The following is a 16,904-nucleotide window of genomic DNA, read 5'->3' as shown; positions in this document are numbered from 1 at the left end:
CTCCCTTCTTGAATAACATCCAGCCTTCCTGGACTCCTTTGCCCTTCAGGACTGCCTCCCAATATCTTCAATCTTGTCTTCCATCTCTTTAAAATATCTACCTTTGCACCTACCTATAGGCATTTAAAAGAACTCTTAAAGAGAAATGGGTATCTTAAACTGTAGAAGTATTCAAGCCATTTTATATTGTGTTATTTTTTGCATATTGCAAAACCTAAATGGCGAGATCACTATCAAATTCTGGTCAACTCCAGCCCTAAATTAGGTGCAATATTGCTTTTATTGTACTGCATTCTCTTACATGACGTGTTCTCTTAAAGAGGGAAGGTTTTGCTCCTATTAAGTATTAAACGGTACAAAGGATTTCTCAGGAGGAATCTTTTTTATTAGCTGACATGCTATGAAGAAAGTGAACTGCAAACAGCATTTTATATTTCTGCAGTCTGTATCAGTTACTAATTCACAACACTATCCACCTCAAGATGCTAGGGCTAAGCTACAAAGTCCTTCCTAGGAGGAAGAGTGTTTCTCCTCCTGAGACTGAACATATCACAATTTTCCAGTCCATCTGCTGGTCCAACAGCAGAGAACTACAAAAATGTCTATAAATCAAATAACTAGTACATCTGGTTTGTAACAGCACTTTTACCTTTCAGGAACAACCGTTTTAAAACACAGACAGGTTACCGAATACAGCTGTACCTATGGCACTGCTGTAATGCCAATGCACTGCTGTGCCTCAGACCAAAGACTATGCATAAGAGACAGGCAAACTTCCATGGGACAGTCGATGTACCACCAGCAGGAGGACTGAGAATTCAAAGTGATGTTGAACGATGTAAGAAAGACTTAAAAATGCTTAGCCATAGTTCCAAATTACTGGTTACATAATGTTCTACTTTAAACAGGCATTTTAAAGATCCACATTTTAAAAAGGCAAATAAAGGAATTCTCACCTGTGAGCAGTACAATATCCCCAGGAAACACAGTGAGTGACCAAAATGCAGCACCACGCCACAGCACCACCTTCCTCTCAATTTCTGACTGGTCAATAACTACAATTGTTGCTACAGGAACGTTACATGAAGATTTTGGTCTAGTCTTCACCCGTATTTCTTTGATATGACAAGGATGTACTATTGTGACTAAAACATTGTACTTTTCATTTTTGCAGCAGCAGTTCTTAAGTGGCGACAGTTTCTTTTGAAGTTTCTTGAACTCTGCCATCCTCTCTTGATCCACTCTCATCCCAGGACCAGCTGGAGAAAAATTCAGTTTAGCTCTCTTTGATTTCAGCTGTCTTTTAAATGCTGAGTGAAAAATATGAAAGGAATCTTCACAATTGCGGGCTCTTTTAGAAGAGCTCTTCTGAGAACTGTCTACTTGAGAGCACAATATTCCTGAGCTCAATGGTTCAATATGGATTTCATTTACAAATTGCTCAGCAGGAACATTGAGTTCTTGAGACTTCTCTGTGTCTTCCTGAGCATTTCCTTCTTGCTTTGTAGCTTCAAAGCAAACATTTTTCCCATCACCCTCAGAACTGAAAAGTTCAAGGGAACTTGTATACTCTTCCTTATATTCATTTTCAGCCACATTAAGACATGTTCCAACATAAGAATCAAGTTGGAAGTGATCATATTGCCTTTCTTCCTTTTTTTTGCCCACTTCTGTTTCCGATAGTTTTATGATTCTTTTCTGCATCTCGTTCTGATTCTGTGCAAAAACAGCCATCTGACTTGAAGTCATTATACTACGAAATTCAGTATCAGTTGACACTGCAAGGTCTGAACAATCACCTGGTTCTCCTTTCGGTTTTGACTCTTGATTTTGGGGGAAAAACATATCCAGATATTTACTTAGATGTTCATGGTGATCACTTCTATGACCTGATCGAACAACTTGTCCCACAGACTTTAAATGTATGCTAATCTGCTTAGTACTGGCAACCAAATCAGAAATGTCAGAGCTGTTAACTTCTAAATGACTGGCTTTTCTTTCAGGGAGGTCTGAACAACAGCCATGTGATTGTTTATCCTGTCCAGCTGATGCCACACATTTTTGAGGAAGGTGTTGATCTGCAGCCTGATTTACATTTGCATGCGTGCATCGATCTTTCGATATTTGACAATCAGAATAAATTAAACTTTCAGTCTTTTTAGGTGTGGTGGTACAAGTTACTGCCACAGGTACAAGAGATGTCAAATATTCTTTTGCTACCATTAATCTCCCCTGTTTAGACTGCTGAGAGCTGCCATCATTTGTAGGAACTGCTGTGACTATAGAGCTTTCTGCCTGAAACACTACTTGGTCAGCACCTTTGATTTTCTCAGAAAAAAGGCTATGTATATCACATGAACAGCGGAGTTCTCTCCATTTTTCAGCAGCAGGTGCTGAACTACTTTGCTCTACCACCTCCAGTGGGCTTGGAATACTGGGTGCTCCCACAAAAATATGAATTTGAGGTCTTTTTGACATTTTTGATTGCTGTGTAAGCTTGACTTTAAACAATATGGTTTATGCAATAAACACAACACTAAATATTAGTAAATGCCAAAAATTATATTTGGTCTTTTCTTAACAATTTAAAAATACCTAAAGTTCAAAGAAGTGTTTCATAATTTAACTGGTAAAACCACCACTTTACTACTTAAAGCCTATAAAATTAAATGTACAAAATAAAAAGTGGAAGTTATTGTGTCAAACTTGCACAGAAAAATAAATTATTTACAGTAGGGCTTAATTTCTGATTCTGATACTTGGAAACATGTAGCAGATGCAGAATTATAGTGAAGTTCAATTTAAGTTTAATTATTGAGCAGACTTATCTTCATTTATTATTGCTAATTAAACAGTCAAATGTGAATTCACTATTCAGCACTTCATTTTAATTAATGTGAAAAAAATGCCTGTAAGAAACTTTCACAGCATGGTCAGGAGATAATTTCACCTCCCAGAAAATTAAAATTTCAACTAAATGATTCAAAATACTAGAGCTATTTAAAATTAGTTTAAAAGTTTGCTAGAAAAATTCATTTATATAGTATCATACTAATGAAGAAGTTACTAGCTTTTTCCTAGCTTATTAAAAATAAGCCCACCTTACACAGCACAAAAGACCCTTTATTTTTCTAAATTTATGCTATACTGTACTTTTAAAATACTCAGCTACAGCTACAAGTGTTCATTAAAATGCAGACACCTAGCTACACGTTTTGGGAATGTTGTTAATAGAAGTTGCTGCAACAGGCAATTCTGCAGAGGTAGGAAACAGAACACCAGAAATGAAACTCAGGAGCTAATCCAGCTGCAAACAGAAAAAAAGAGCACTGAAACAAATACAGCATTGAAAAATATTTAAATTTTTCATTAGCACTTACTAAATTAACAGCTGTTTTCCTAACAACCCACTAGGGGTCGATAAATCTGCACATTCATAAAACTCATAGTAACATGGAAAAAACTATAAACATCCTGGAACACTGATCTCTGGTATGTTATAGGTGTAACTGGAAAAACAATATACAACCACTAAAATTAGATATATCATGTCATAATACAAAGAAGCTACAAAACACAGGAACTGGTACCGCTCAGTTTTATGCTCATTGCAAAATGAATAATACTTAAAAGATCAGGGTATCCAATCTTCTGCAGTTGTACATTTAAGTTTAGGCTCATAATAATGCAACCTTTAAAGGACAATTCCCATACTTGTGGAAGTTTTAAGTTATATAATTAAAGAATGGTAATATACAAAGAACCAAAAAGACAGAATTTACAGTTCGACACTAAAATAATGCATCAGGCAAGAAGGGAAAGACAAAGCAAAGCGATAGTAAGGTTGAATCCCTAAAGAAGTGGTGTTAAAAATAAGTTTTACAGATAAAAGGCTGCCCAATACATGATGTAAGAACAGCTTCACTAACAGATCCCCTATGACAAATAGAAAATGTTACCGCTACTTCAAATTAACGTTAGAAGGGTAACCCAACTGATGAGATTAAATAATTTCTTCCATTTGAAAATGTATAAATCTACTGGTAGCTTTTGTCATCTGTTATTACCTTGGTTACAGCCATTACAGATGAGTAGCTTTCTTAATTAGGTACTCTATAGTATAACAATATAAAGGTTTCTTAATAAAGAGGTTCAAGTGAATAACAGGTTCAAATGAATTACAAAAGATTTCTTCCACATATGTGCTATAGTACAAAAGAGGTTGAACAGCAGAATTCTGACACAAGTCCATGCCATTTGTAAAGAACTTGCATACCATGCAGAGACTAATGAAATAATCAGTCATTTCCAAACTGGGCTTTGGTACAGTGAGCAGCTCTTTCACGTCGATCTTTATCTTCTTCTACAAGGGCTGAATACAGACTTGTCACAGGTATAGGATACTGTCTTATTCCAATCTTACTGTCTTGTTACATGTCTTTAACCTGGAAGAGATTTCAGAGGCTTTTCCTAATTCTGCAAAAATTCTGAAGCATTTGTGCATCAAGTCTCAGGGAGAGAGAAATCTTAATTTAAGTGAACTAAAATATGTTCAGGACAAAATAATTTTCTTACCTGCTTTCTATACCCTCAGAGTAAGTTTACAACAAACAGTTCTTCTAAGTTTTCTTATAAGGGAAAACTGAGATTCAACTACACTGTAAATAAGCCCATTGAATACTTCAGTTCTTGATGAGTTCTGAGGACACTGGAAGGGTGATTTGGTGGCTAAATAGATGAGATCATTAGAACAGTATGTTTAGAGCCCAGCTTACAACCTGGAGTTGCAAGACCTTTCAGAGATTTTATATTCTTAGAAAAGTTGGTGCTTAAGATGCCATATTGTAAAGTACTCAAAATCAAAATTAAAAAAAAAAAAACAAAAACCAAAAACCAAACTGTCAAGTGTCCTAGACTACTTCATGTAAATATAATGCAGGGCTTCACACACTGTACTAGAGCAAATTTTTGCACTTTATAGGTTAAAACCAGAAAACAGTAACAAAGGAAAGCTTTTAGATAACTATGTATTTCATAGGCTAAACATACCTTTTCCATACTTGAAGTTCAGTATAAAAGTAAGCTTAAGATCCTAGAAATGCAGTTGTATTTCACTCTACTTCCAGGATATCCCATATTGTGTTTCAAATGTATTCTTCCTATAATCAGGGTTGAACAATGAATTAATCAGTTAACACTTGAAGGAAAAATATCACTGAAGAATCATATTCAAGCATGGGGTTTTTTTGTCTGTAATTCTGTCTACTCCTGGCATTAAAAACATTGACTTTGTTTTTAATTCCCAAGCACTCCTATATTATTTTTAATGAAAAGCTTTACTAATCTATGACAACAAAATGTAAATCTAAATGCATCCCAATAGCCCCAAACTTTCTTCTCAGTATATATATACATGCAAACTCTTTATGCAGAGTCTGAGTTAGACAATTATCTTGGCATACTTGTGGTCTTCATAAAATCTATTTACTGTTTTTACTTTTACCCTTGAGATTCAACTGGATTAATTCTTCTTGCATTAGGATAAGATCCTTATGGCAAAAAAAGAGTTTTGGTTTTAGATTTAAATAAGGGAAAAAAAGAAATTGAAAGATAAAGATTATAGCAGAATTATGTTTAATGATTTTCATTTGTTATGGATTAGTTAGTTTTGTGGTTTGCTTTAGGTAGTTTTACTTGCACTACAATATTAAGTACTATGTGTGTAAGGATTAGAATATAGCAAAAAAATAGTTATATATATTTCCGGTTAAGGAAGTAAGGGTACATTGCAGCATGAGGTGATTAATGAAAGAACAGACTATTAAAAATAAAGGAACAAATAACTGGAAGGTTTATGAGGATGAGGTTAAGAACAGGGAATATTGCCTTCCAGAGTCTCAGTGTAAGCCACTCTTGGATCAGAAATGCATAGGCCACAAGATCTGCTACTGTATACATATAGGGACAACTCCTAGTACAAAAATGAGTTTACTAAACATGTGAGCTGCTATACAAATGTGTTCTGAATAAATATAAGAGCACATCTGAAACAGGTGAAATCAGATTAACAGCATTAATTAAGATGCCGGCAATACTTTAATAGGAGAACACTTTTCAAAATAAAAATAACTTCTATACCTTGGTAAACTTCCAGTTATGTAGTATTTTATCTTTTGTTTTTTGTCATGTTTAAAAATTAATAAAAGTTATACATAAATTCAAAAAGTTTTCCTTAACCTTCCATTTCTGTAACTTCTCTAAACCTTGGATTTTCTTTCCTGATTCATATTTTGCAGTGCAAGTATATTATTTCAAAGCAATTGCATCTTGATCTTATGTAATGAATTTTTGCAACTAAAATATCATTTATATTTTCAAAACCTAAAATTTTGATTTTTCTTAAGATATTTAGAGCTTTGGAGTGGTAAGTGACCTCTGCCTACTTCTTGGTTCACCTAACGAGTCCACTATCAAATTATCTGATTTGGCAATTTCTGAGCAACTCTTTAGGTCAAAGAAACCAAATTCCAGTACCAGGAATCATAAGTACTTTAATCATTTAAGTCTGTAAATCAAAAGAAAACTAAAGTTTGGGTAAATTCTCTGTATGCAAAATTGTTTAAAGAATCTTTGCTATGCTTCTTTAGAACAGTATTATTACTTATTTAATGAGTTGTTAGTGAAGTTCTACCCCTTGTTGTAAAGAAAAAGTCTGAAAGAACAGCTCTTATTACAGACCTTAAAAAATGAGCACAAAACCTATCATATTAGCAAAATGCCACTGCCACAAAACAAATCCAATTTTATACTGTAGTTAAACTATCTGTGGGTAGACAGGGGGTTAACTACACTGAAGATAACAGGAGCTAAAGCTCATAAAGATATAACTGAAACCTGAACGCACATATCCATTATACCTGTTAATTATTACACCATTTCTTAAATTGTGGAAAGGTGCTCTATTCATAATAGCCAATGAAAGCCTAGCTTTTTATCTCTGAAATGGTCAGAGTCTGATTGACGGGTCAATGATCTATTAAAAACAGTAACTACATCAGCAAGTTTTACATTGGCAAGACACTGCAACTAAAGTTTAATATACCTATTACAAGAAAGACATTATGGTGCATAGTGTATTTCCCCTGACCTAAACAGTAAGACAGGAATTCTAAATTTAAAGGTTTTTAAAATGAACAACTATGTCATTAACAGTTCGTTATTCTCTAGTGATTTGTTACACATAGGAAAAAATTTAAAATAGCTTTAAAAGTCCTCTTCCAATAGTTAAATACTCCAGGAACATTGTGTGATGCTACACACATGGCCTTAAATTACCCTTTAAATACCTTAGAAGTATCAATTACTTTTTTACACACAAAAATGACCAGAGGGCTGGAACACCTCTCCTATGAGGAAAGGCTGAGAGAGTTGGGGTTGCTCAGCCTGGAGAAGAGGCAGCTCCGGGGAGATCTTATTGCAGCCTTCCAGTACTTAAAAGGGCCTTATAAGAAAGACGGGACAAACTTTTTAGCAGGGCCTGTTGCAACAGGACAAGGGGTAGTGATTTTAAACTAAAAGAGGGTAGTTTCAGACTAGATATAAGGAAGACATTTTTTACAATGTGGGTGGTGAAACACTGGCACAGGTTGCCCAGAGTGGTGGTAGATGCCGCATCCCTGGAAACATTCAAGGTCAGGTTGGACAGGGCCCTGAGCAACCTGATCTAGTTGACGATGTCCCTGCTCATTGCAGGCAGGGTTGGACTAGACGACCTTTAAAGGTCCCTTCACAACCCAAACTATTCTATGATTCCATATTTCACTATTCATTAAGAGTATTCACTCACCATGATAATCACTTAAACATTAGGCCCAGGTAATTTAAAGAGGGTGACACAGCTTCAGCTTCCTATCACTCCTGAATACTAATGGTAGTCCGATGCCTAAATCCCTGTTTTTAAAAGTTACATCCAAATACAATTTCAATCAAGTCTTTACTTAAGCCCTGTACACTGAAAGTAAACCACACTAATTCTACCTCTGGGTAACAGTTTCTTCATGTCTGTTACACACTACAGCTTCAAGCTATACATAAAATTACAGAAATAACAGACAGCGATGCATCAGAAGACAAAGGGCTAGAGCAATATAATGCAAAAGTGTAACTTCTTTTCCACTTCTGGAATTCTCATACATCCCCGACACCGAATTTTTTTTAGGGTAAAACCAGTATATTCTTTTAACTTGCAGCTTTAATTTGGTACAGCTTGATGATGAACATCCTAACCTGTAAGTAGTTAATAACTTGATTCCTACAATATGCAAAAGCAATTATATGGTCCTTTACCTGCTGAAAAGCTGGCGCTGTAGATATCAAATACATGGGGTAGGATAGTCTCTAAATTCTAAATTTTAACTTCTACTGTGAGCTTTCCCCTCCCTCATTTGCATGCTTGATTTTACACTTCTCCTACCTGTAGCATAAACAAAATTAAAGGACTGTTTCACTGAGCTTACAACAGAAGAAACTGCGTTATTATTAGCCATCTTCAGAGTGTTTACTTTCAGTTCAATTCAAGCTGTAGGGTTTTTTGGTTGGGTTTTTTTTACGACAGTTCATTCCATATTATGGTAGAGTAGAAAATCTACTAAGACGCTTGCCAACCAAATGAAAAATAGAAATAAACCTCTAGATGCAGAATTCTGATTACATCACAGGAAACTTTCTGGCACTTTTACCATGCTGCTCAGATCTTCCTCCCAAATTCAACTTTTGCCTTTTTAAAAGCCAGGTACTCTAGCTGTACAATAACCTTGAAAAACTGAAGAAACAGCAAGCAGTGTAGTAACAGTTTCACACACGTACAATCCAAAACAACTCTGGGATGAAGCGATGAACACGTTACATGTTTGCTTGCAACTTGTGCAAGAAAAGAGAAGGGTGATCTTTATGCCGACAACTTACGCTGGCACTGCAAGTGAATCAATATACCAGCAACAGCACCTATCCACCAGATCAATAAGAAGCTTGGTCCAAATATATATATGTATTAAGAGGAACCCAATGGAAAATAAAAACTGCCAGAAGAAATCAAGCTAAGCAACTCGTAGTTGAAGCAATCTTATACTCTACATCAGAGTGAGGGATGTATCATATGGGCTTAAAAGAAGATTATACCTGTAAGTGAATGGCAGCTGAAGGAGATTTAAGTGGATTGCTTTAGACTAGGCTAGTGGGACCTAACAAGAAGTCAAGAGAACATGCATGTGGGAGAAAGTACACATACATACGGGCAACTGGGAAAATGGATAGGAGGTGGTAATTACAGATCTTATTTTTGTCATCCTTTGTTTGGTGTTGGTAACAATCACCAAATACCTTTCGTCTAAATTTTAATATAAGGTTTCAGGCAAAGACTGTAGTCCTATAACTGACCTGTTTAACCAAAACTAATTTTACTCCAAGGTGGTTATTTGGCTTACATAATAAAGTAATGTTTCTGGAATACTGTGCACAGAGGCAGCTGCTGACCAAACACAGTGGTATATCAAGAATCCTGCTAGTCAATATCTAGATTTATGAAAATCACAAGCCTTCATTTGCCTGCAGCAGTACCTGTAATAATTGGTATACAGTTACCTCTAAATGCTATCTGAATATAGATTATTATTGACAATAAAGTGATTTCTTTTAGTACTTATTGTTTATATTAAAGAGCAGCAATACTAATCCATTCAGTATTTAGTTCTCATCACCGGCTATTACGAGAGGACTACAATATCATTTGGCCTCAAGACAGGTACAGCTGGTTTACAAATACATAAAAGCTGTACTTGGCAATATATAGCCATAAAAAAAACAAACCACGCATCCAAGCTTTTTTCCTTATCTGCAGTGCTTTCAGTAACAAAATGCTTTTTTGAATATGAAACACCTATGATTTAGGCATTGCGATAGAAACCTTCCTAAATACTCCTGCAGCAGAAGCAGGGAGATCGATAATTGAAACCAAAATCAGTGTTTTGAGAAGTTCCATACAGTCTGACACTTTTCCAAAAGTTAAATCAGAATACTGAATAAAAGGCTAGAAACATCAAGTTGTTGTTTATAACTGTTACTGAACTATTAAAATAACTAAGGCAAGCAATCAAATGGCATTGCTAACATTTAATGTGTACCTACTTGCCTACAGGAGCAAGGCCTGTGGTTTCTAAAGTTGTGCTCTAAAAGGAAAATATTTTCCTTGATCTGAAATAAAGACATTTCTTCTGTAAATATAAGCTTGGATCATGTGGAGGCATCTACTCAGCAGTTGCATCAGCTATTTTACTTTAAAAGAATTATTTTTTGGAACCAAATAATGCGAAAATCTGAACACTAATAATACATTTTCAATTCAGCCACTGAGATGGTCTTCATTGTGTTTGAAAATTGGAGTAAAGGTAGTAGGCTTTTGTGATTAACTTGGTAATTCTTTCCTCACTGCCTTCGTGCCTTGCGAGATCTCCTTTTAAGTAAAGGCTATTTATTGATTTTTGTTTTGCAATACATAAAAACATATAATTAAGGAGATATGAACATACAGTGGCTGTTACAAACAAAAGAAGTTAAAAGTTCTGAAGAACAGTGACCTTTTGAGTAGGAAAGAAAGATAAAGGTAAAAGGTCAAAGATACACACAAGTGCTGTGCATGTTCTGTTGAAGAACACTCATTCCCCAAACCCTTATTTTTGAGAACTATTTAAACTGAACTGCTATATAGAAAAATATTCTTCCAGATATTTCAGCATCTTCAAAAAACTCACAATATTAGAATGACATCATCACCGCTTTTTTTTAGAAAATAGGTTAAGTCTGCAGAAAACTATCCACAGGTACCATTACCAATGAAAACAATCTATTTTAGGACTTAAACCTCCTGATAAACTGAGGCTGATAAAACAATACAAAACCTAAGATAAAAGTGAGGCAACTGGTCAAAGAAACATCATCATAATAGCCCTATTTCCATCAGATTAACTGCCTGTAGATTTGATTTATTAGGATCAGATGATAAAAAACCCAAAATATCAAGCTAGCATCAGCTTTTATTTTTTTCTTGTAAAAGTCTTTTCTGTTTTCCTAAACTGATTTTTGTTGACCAATCAGGAAAATAGAACTTTTTTTTCCTAAACTGAGCAACAATTCATTGGGCTTTGATTGAATGGATTTCTGTAAAATCTATTTCCAGAACAGCAAATACCTTTCAGCTTGACTTAGTAACACAAGTGCCAGAACATCACTCTGATATTGTGCAACAGGCACATAATACTAACCAGGGACACCTTCCTGCACAAATCCAGTGTATTTCTCAAAAAAAAAAAAAAAAACAAACAACAAAAAAAACCACCACCACCCCTCCCCAACATTCTTATTTAGGCTCAAATCATGTGAGCCAGTATTTCACATTATGAAAGTTTTTGGAATCCATATTCCACAACAATTAAATACATCACTGGGAATAACTGGTTATAGCACACAGATAGCCATAATCAGAGGCTGCTCTCTCAATTGCAGTTGCTTTAGTGGCTTGGGAAAGAGAATTTACTCCCCCATATTGTATATGGCTTCTACCCTACGGCACAAAAAAAAAATATTTACGCTACAAAGCCACCACGTATCTTCTCAACTTTACAAAAGCCTCACTCAAAAAAGGTGAAGTTCTGTAACAAAAAAAACAGATGCTGACTGTACATTCATAGACAAAAATGAGATATCATCAATGTTTTGGACAACAGCTGTAGGTAAGACTGTGTTGTGCTTTTGTACTGTGGGAGACAGGGCGTTGAAAAGGTATCATTCATAAGTTTACTTAGGTGGGATAAATCAGCAATCTACTAGTGTTAGTAAAATGCCTTTCACAAGTGAATATGCTAGCAGTAGACTTCAACAAAAGCTGAACTTCCTCTTGGATTTAAGGCAAGTGGGGTATTTTTTCATTTGTCAGCATCACTAAACAATTCAAGTTAGATGTCTGTTAACTAAAAAAAAAAACAGCCACCCACTCAAAGAAGTCATACTAGGGGAGCATACAAGTCATCACTAGAGATCAAGATGTGCTCCAAGGCTGTGCAAAACTAGAAACTATACAAGCAGCTCCAGAAGAAGCCAGATGGCATATAAGCCCACAAGACCTCTTCAGACCAATAGCTCAATCAGGAGTTCATTTATCTCCTCACTGTTTATGCAGGATTTCTCCAGAAGAGCAAATATTTAACCTTCCTGTAAACAGAAACAACAGTAAGTATTTTTTACAGGACTGAACCTATGGCACCAGACCTATTCTATTCTTTCCCAATCCTGAGCCACATTCTGCACATTTTATCTATTTTTGTAGTATGCAGCTACATCCTTCATGTGGTAACATTAGTGTATTTTTGTGAGGTTCAAAGTAACTGGTGATCTGATATACTAAATAGCTGATCTCACCAATACTTTCATGTCTCGGGAAGATGAAAGCTGGCTTCACACAAAATATCTATAAATCTAAAGTCTCAAAAGGAAAGTTCATAACACAAGCTTCTGATGTGAGCGTTGTATTTTAAACAAAACCCTTGACAGACATTAACTACATGACAGTACTGACTTCTATATCCACATCTCTATTACTTCTGTTCTTGAAAATACAAAGAAATTTCCAGGTTATTTTAAGATCTTCCTATTGCACACACTACCTTCCCCCCACCCAAGAACACACTTCAGCCGTAACAACTGAAAGAGATAAACCTCTCAACTTCTAGACTGAGGAGTGGAAGATTTTTTCAGAGATAAAGCTCCATTAAGGAAATACAACCTTCAGACTTGGGCCAAGCTGGCTCCATACAATAGTGGATAGCACTACAAAGATCACAGATGGTTCACTGCACACACTAGTTCCTTATTGTGGCTACAGAAGAAACATACCTGTCATCTTCTTTATAGAACTGTATATATGTCAGCCAAGCAAAAGCTCTTTCATGGGTATTATGGCTAAGGTGTAAAGTTGTTAACTTACTAGAGCACTGCAGAAAAATAAAGATAAATATTTCAGAATATTTTAAGTTAGTGAAAACTACAGTGAAACTTCTGAAAACAGAAAGAAAACTTTTAGAGTCCTTCAGCATTTACCTAGCAAAAAATTAAGATATGATACATAAAGGAAATTAACATGAGCTTTTTAATATATAAGCCTTTACATTTCAATAGTTTAGATAGATGTTAGTTTAGCAAACTGGTTAAGCTTTAACAGAGAACAGGTGACACTGAGTAACTATCAACACAGCTGACTGAGCCAAAGGTGCCTTTTAGATGCAAATTTCCCTATTTCAAAGAGGTAACTTTTCTCTCAGACTTTAAGGCAGCAATGCACTTAGACTAGTTATTCAAAATAATTTGATTGATTATACTTCAAAAAAATTGTAGATCACAATTTCTATCCTACTATGCCCATAAAAGTTAAATGAAATCATCGCAATTGAACAAAATCTGTGAATAAAATGTTTGAAACATTGATTTATATGGCCTGCACATATATCTGCCCTTTTCCATTGCAATTCAGCTGTCTGAAAACACCTCATGCAAAATCAAAAAACTCAAGGTATGGTGTTACAAGTCATCTTGTTACAAGTCATCCCACTACTTCTGTAAGTCATAGCGCATAGCACCAGTGCATAGCACCATGACCACTGATAAAAACCTTCTTGTACCTACGTTCTCAGTAAAGATGCATCATTTTCTTCACTGTTTTTATGTTACAGGCAATACCTCAACTACTTTCTGTGCCATGCTAATATGACTATTGCTGTGTACCTTCACTCAGTTGCCTTTAATTCAATAAAACTTTTACAAATGATTTTATTACTTGCAGTACTACATAGTCCTCATTTTGAGGTGTATTACACTAAGAGGTTGAGACCAGTCCTATCTGCCTGACTGAAAAAAAAGTCTTCAACATCATTTATTTCCCCCTCACCGTTTTAATACCTGGGAATATTATGCCCACCTTAACTCTTCCATCATGTGCTTTGGGAGAAAGTCCAGCCAAGTATATCCAGACTTTAACAAGTTCACATACACCAGCAACCCACTCAGAGGAAAGCACCTTTCTTCAGAGAGAAGCTGGTACTCTAGATGATCAGTCCTGCCACCAAACTATGTTGACAAAGCCAACAATAAAAAAATGTGACGGAACCATGAAATTTTAAGTTGTGTAACTTTAAAAGCTCCTGAAGTATGAAGAGTTAAGGATGGAAATTACAGAGGTTTATCTATTTATCCATTTGTATTCATGCAGAAGCTGCTCCAAGCTGAAGTAAAACCATAAATTGCTTCTGAGTATAATTCAATATAATGAGGAAAGAGTAGAGATTTAACAAATGCTCACCTCACAGTTTAGTTAACACTTTGTGCACTGCAATGGCAATCCTGTTTGCAAATACAATTTTTTCTGTATGCCAAATGTCGCAAGTTCTATACTTGAACTTTACTAGGAAAGAAACAATGTGACTGACAGCGTACACAAGGCCAATGTGGCTACTAGTGTACTAGCGTAATTTTTATCCACACAGCCATGTGAGCTGCTATACAAAGCTAAAATCACAGTAGTTTTCAGAAAAACATTTTAAAACACACTAGTAGGAAGTTTTCATATAGAACAGAAATGACAGTGTCAATGTTAGAAATGTATCTTTTTAAGAAGAGTTCTGTTTAATGCCCCAATACACAAACGAGTTTGGTACTAAAGTAGCTCTGAATAGTCTTCTGTAACCTGCCCTTATTCTATGTCAACTGACATACTTTTTACAGAAAGACAGTTACAACTATGTATGACTTGTGGTACTTCAGCTTCATGTGCACACAGCCAAATTTTACCTTCTGTAAAGACCTGAAAGAAGAAAATTAGAGGTAAAATATATTATGATTAACGCAGGGAGGCAAAGAAATACAGGGAACCTTGCTATCCATTCCATATCAAACTATTCTATGTATTTAGCTAATGATTTGAGTAACTCCAGATTTTACTTGCTTGTGTTAGGAAGCACATAGAATATAAATAATCAGCTATGATAGTATTGAGCATATAACAGGTTATGAGTAAACACACATTGGTTTTGTCCTTCCCATAAATTTCACATTAAGACCTGTTTATACAAGCTGACTTTAAAAGATTTTACAATTAGTAGATAAAGCAGAAAACCAAAAAGCTATTACATTAAACATATGACCTATTATCTTTCTCCAGAAATTAGTAACCTTTACGACTGACCAGAGAAAGGAATTTAAAGAGCAGTACAGTTTGTTCTATCTTAGCTAACGTTCTGAGTTACCTGACATCTCATTGCAAGAACTATACTGATGTTTACACTATATATATAAAGCCTTATCTTGCAGCTAAAACTAATAAACCATCCAAATTAATGGCAGTTTAGAAGCCATGATCCCATAACAACAAACATTAAATGAAATACGGCAACATTTCATGTTAACCATTACAAAATGCTGGAGCAGAAGAAAAATCTAAGAGATAAAATAAAAATACATAAAACCAAACTAAGCTATCACGTTTGTCAGCACAAATCTGAAAAGCAACAAATGGAGGTTCAGTTTATGGTATGGAAATCACATTAAAAAAAATAATTGAAGGCATCTTCCCCAAAATAAAGATAGTATTCATTCATTAAATAGAAGGCATTCAGTGACAAACGAGAACCAAAATATTAACATGTTAACTTAAAGCTTTTCTCAACAGGAACTTGTATGACATTACAATATATTATACAATATATTATGAACTGCAACTGCCAACAGAAAAACCATGCAGAAAACTGAACAGTCAGATCACAGTGAGAAAAAATTAGTAAGTGATGGGTTATGGATGGAAGGCTCCAATCTTCACAAAATAAGCAAGTGCAAGTACTTGATTTGAGGAAGCTAGGAAGAAAAACACCCAAAGCAGTGTCCATTTAAATTGTATTCCTCATTAAAAAAGGCAAATACTGAAGAGGGAAAAGGTAACATCACAACGTACAAAAGAATTAAGACCTGTGTAATCATACTGTGTAGTTCTTAATTCTTTTACACATTATCATGTTACTTGATGCTCCTTTCTCAGTTTGGTAAACAAATAAGTTTTACTCCACCAGCTCTCAAGGAAGTTAAAATTCTAATCCCAAATGGGAACCAGCTGTCAAGTCCCTTTACCTATGCCTGTCCCTTTAACTTGGGAAACACAGTGTTTAGTATACAAGTACTTACATTTTAAATCCAGGTAATTTTTAAGTCTGAAGCCCTGATCCTGAAAGCTACCCTATGCAGATACCATTCTCCAAGTACCCCTGAAATGACACATTGTTTAGCAGGCATCTCAGATTTTCACTGGGCATGTGAAAATGGAGAGAGAGGCTGTCCATCAGTAGTATTCTCCACTGCTGAGCAATGCAAAACCACTTGTATTGTACTGCCGTATAGAATGGTGGTGTTATGCAAAGTCTTTTCCTCCCCAGTCAGAGCCCAGCTTCTTAAGACTGTAAACGTCATAAAATGAAAGATCATAAAAAAAATCTTGACTCAAATTTATCTTTCAAGAAAAGAAGAATCTCTCTTGCGGGCAACATCACTATTTTAGAAAGGGGTGAGGAAACCTTACTTGAGACTTTGAAAGAAAGGGTTTTGATCTATTCAACTGATCATCTTGTATGAATCAAAATACAGTTTAGTGGGGACTGAAGCCGCTCCCATTTAAAAGCTATCTAGGGTTTTCCACATTACATTAGATTTCCAGTCTAGTTCCAGGCTCCATGATAGATTTGCTACCACGCTTCATACTAATAACAGTACTCATGATAATTCAAGAGTGGTCTAATCCCATTATCCAAAGAAGGAAATAC

At 35.3% G+C, this 16,904-nt stretch overlaps 1 protein-coding gene across 9 annotated transcripts in view; it reads right to left on the bottom strand.

Annotated features, from left to right (window-relative positions):
- Nucleotides 1-16,904, bottom strand: part of SHLD2 (shieldin complex subunit 2) — a 57,679-nt gene that overhangs the window by 30,241 nt on the left and 10,534 nt on the right. For all 9 annotated transcript variants that reach the window (XR_015706470.1, XR_015706471.1, XR_015706472.1 and 6 more), the window contains exons 3-5: nucleotides 5,050-5,159; nucleotides 4,277-4,445; nucleotides 957-3,307 (exon numbers count right to left, since the gene is read on the bottom strand). Coding sequence is in view for 4 of the 9 variants with exons in the window: in XM_087765589.1 (XP_087621715.1) it covers nucleotides 957-2,478 (1,522 nt within the window). In the remaining 5 variants the exon portion in view is untranslated. The remainder of the gene's footprint in view (nucleotides 1-956; nucleotides 3,308-4,276; nucleotides 4,446-5,049; nucleotides 5,160-16,904) is intronic.

The sequence above is a fragment of the Nipponia nippon genome, unplaced genomic scaffold (genome assembly GCF_047370975.1).
Source record: "Nipponia nippon isolate SJK-2023a ecotype South Korea unplaced genomic scaffold, ASM4737097v1 scaffold_3, whole genome shotgun sequence".
Taxonomy (NCBI): domain Eukaryota; kingdom Metazoa; phylum Chordata; class Aves; order Pelecaniformes; family Threskiornithidae; genus Nipponia; species Nipponia nippon.
Note: the sequence above shows the minus strand (reverse complement) of the source record. Positions and strands in the feature narration are given on the sequence as shown.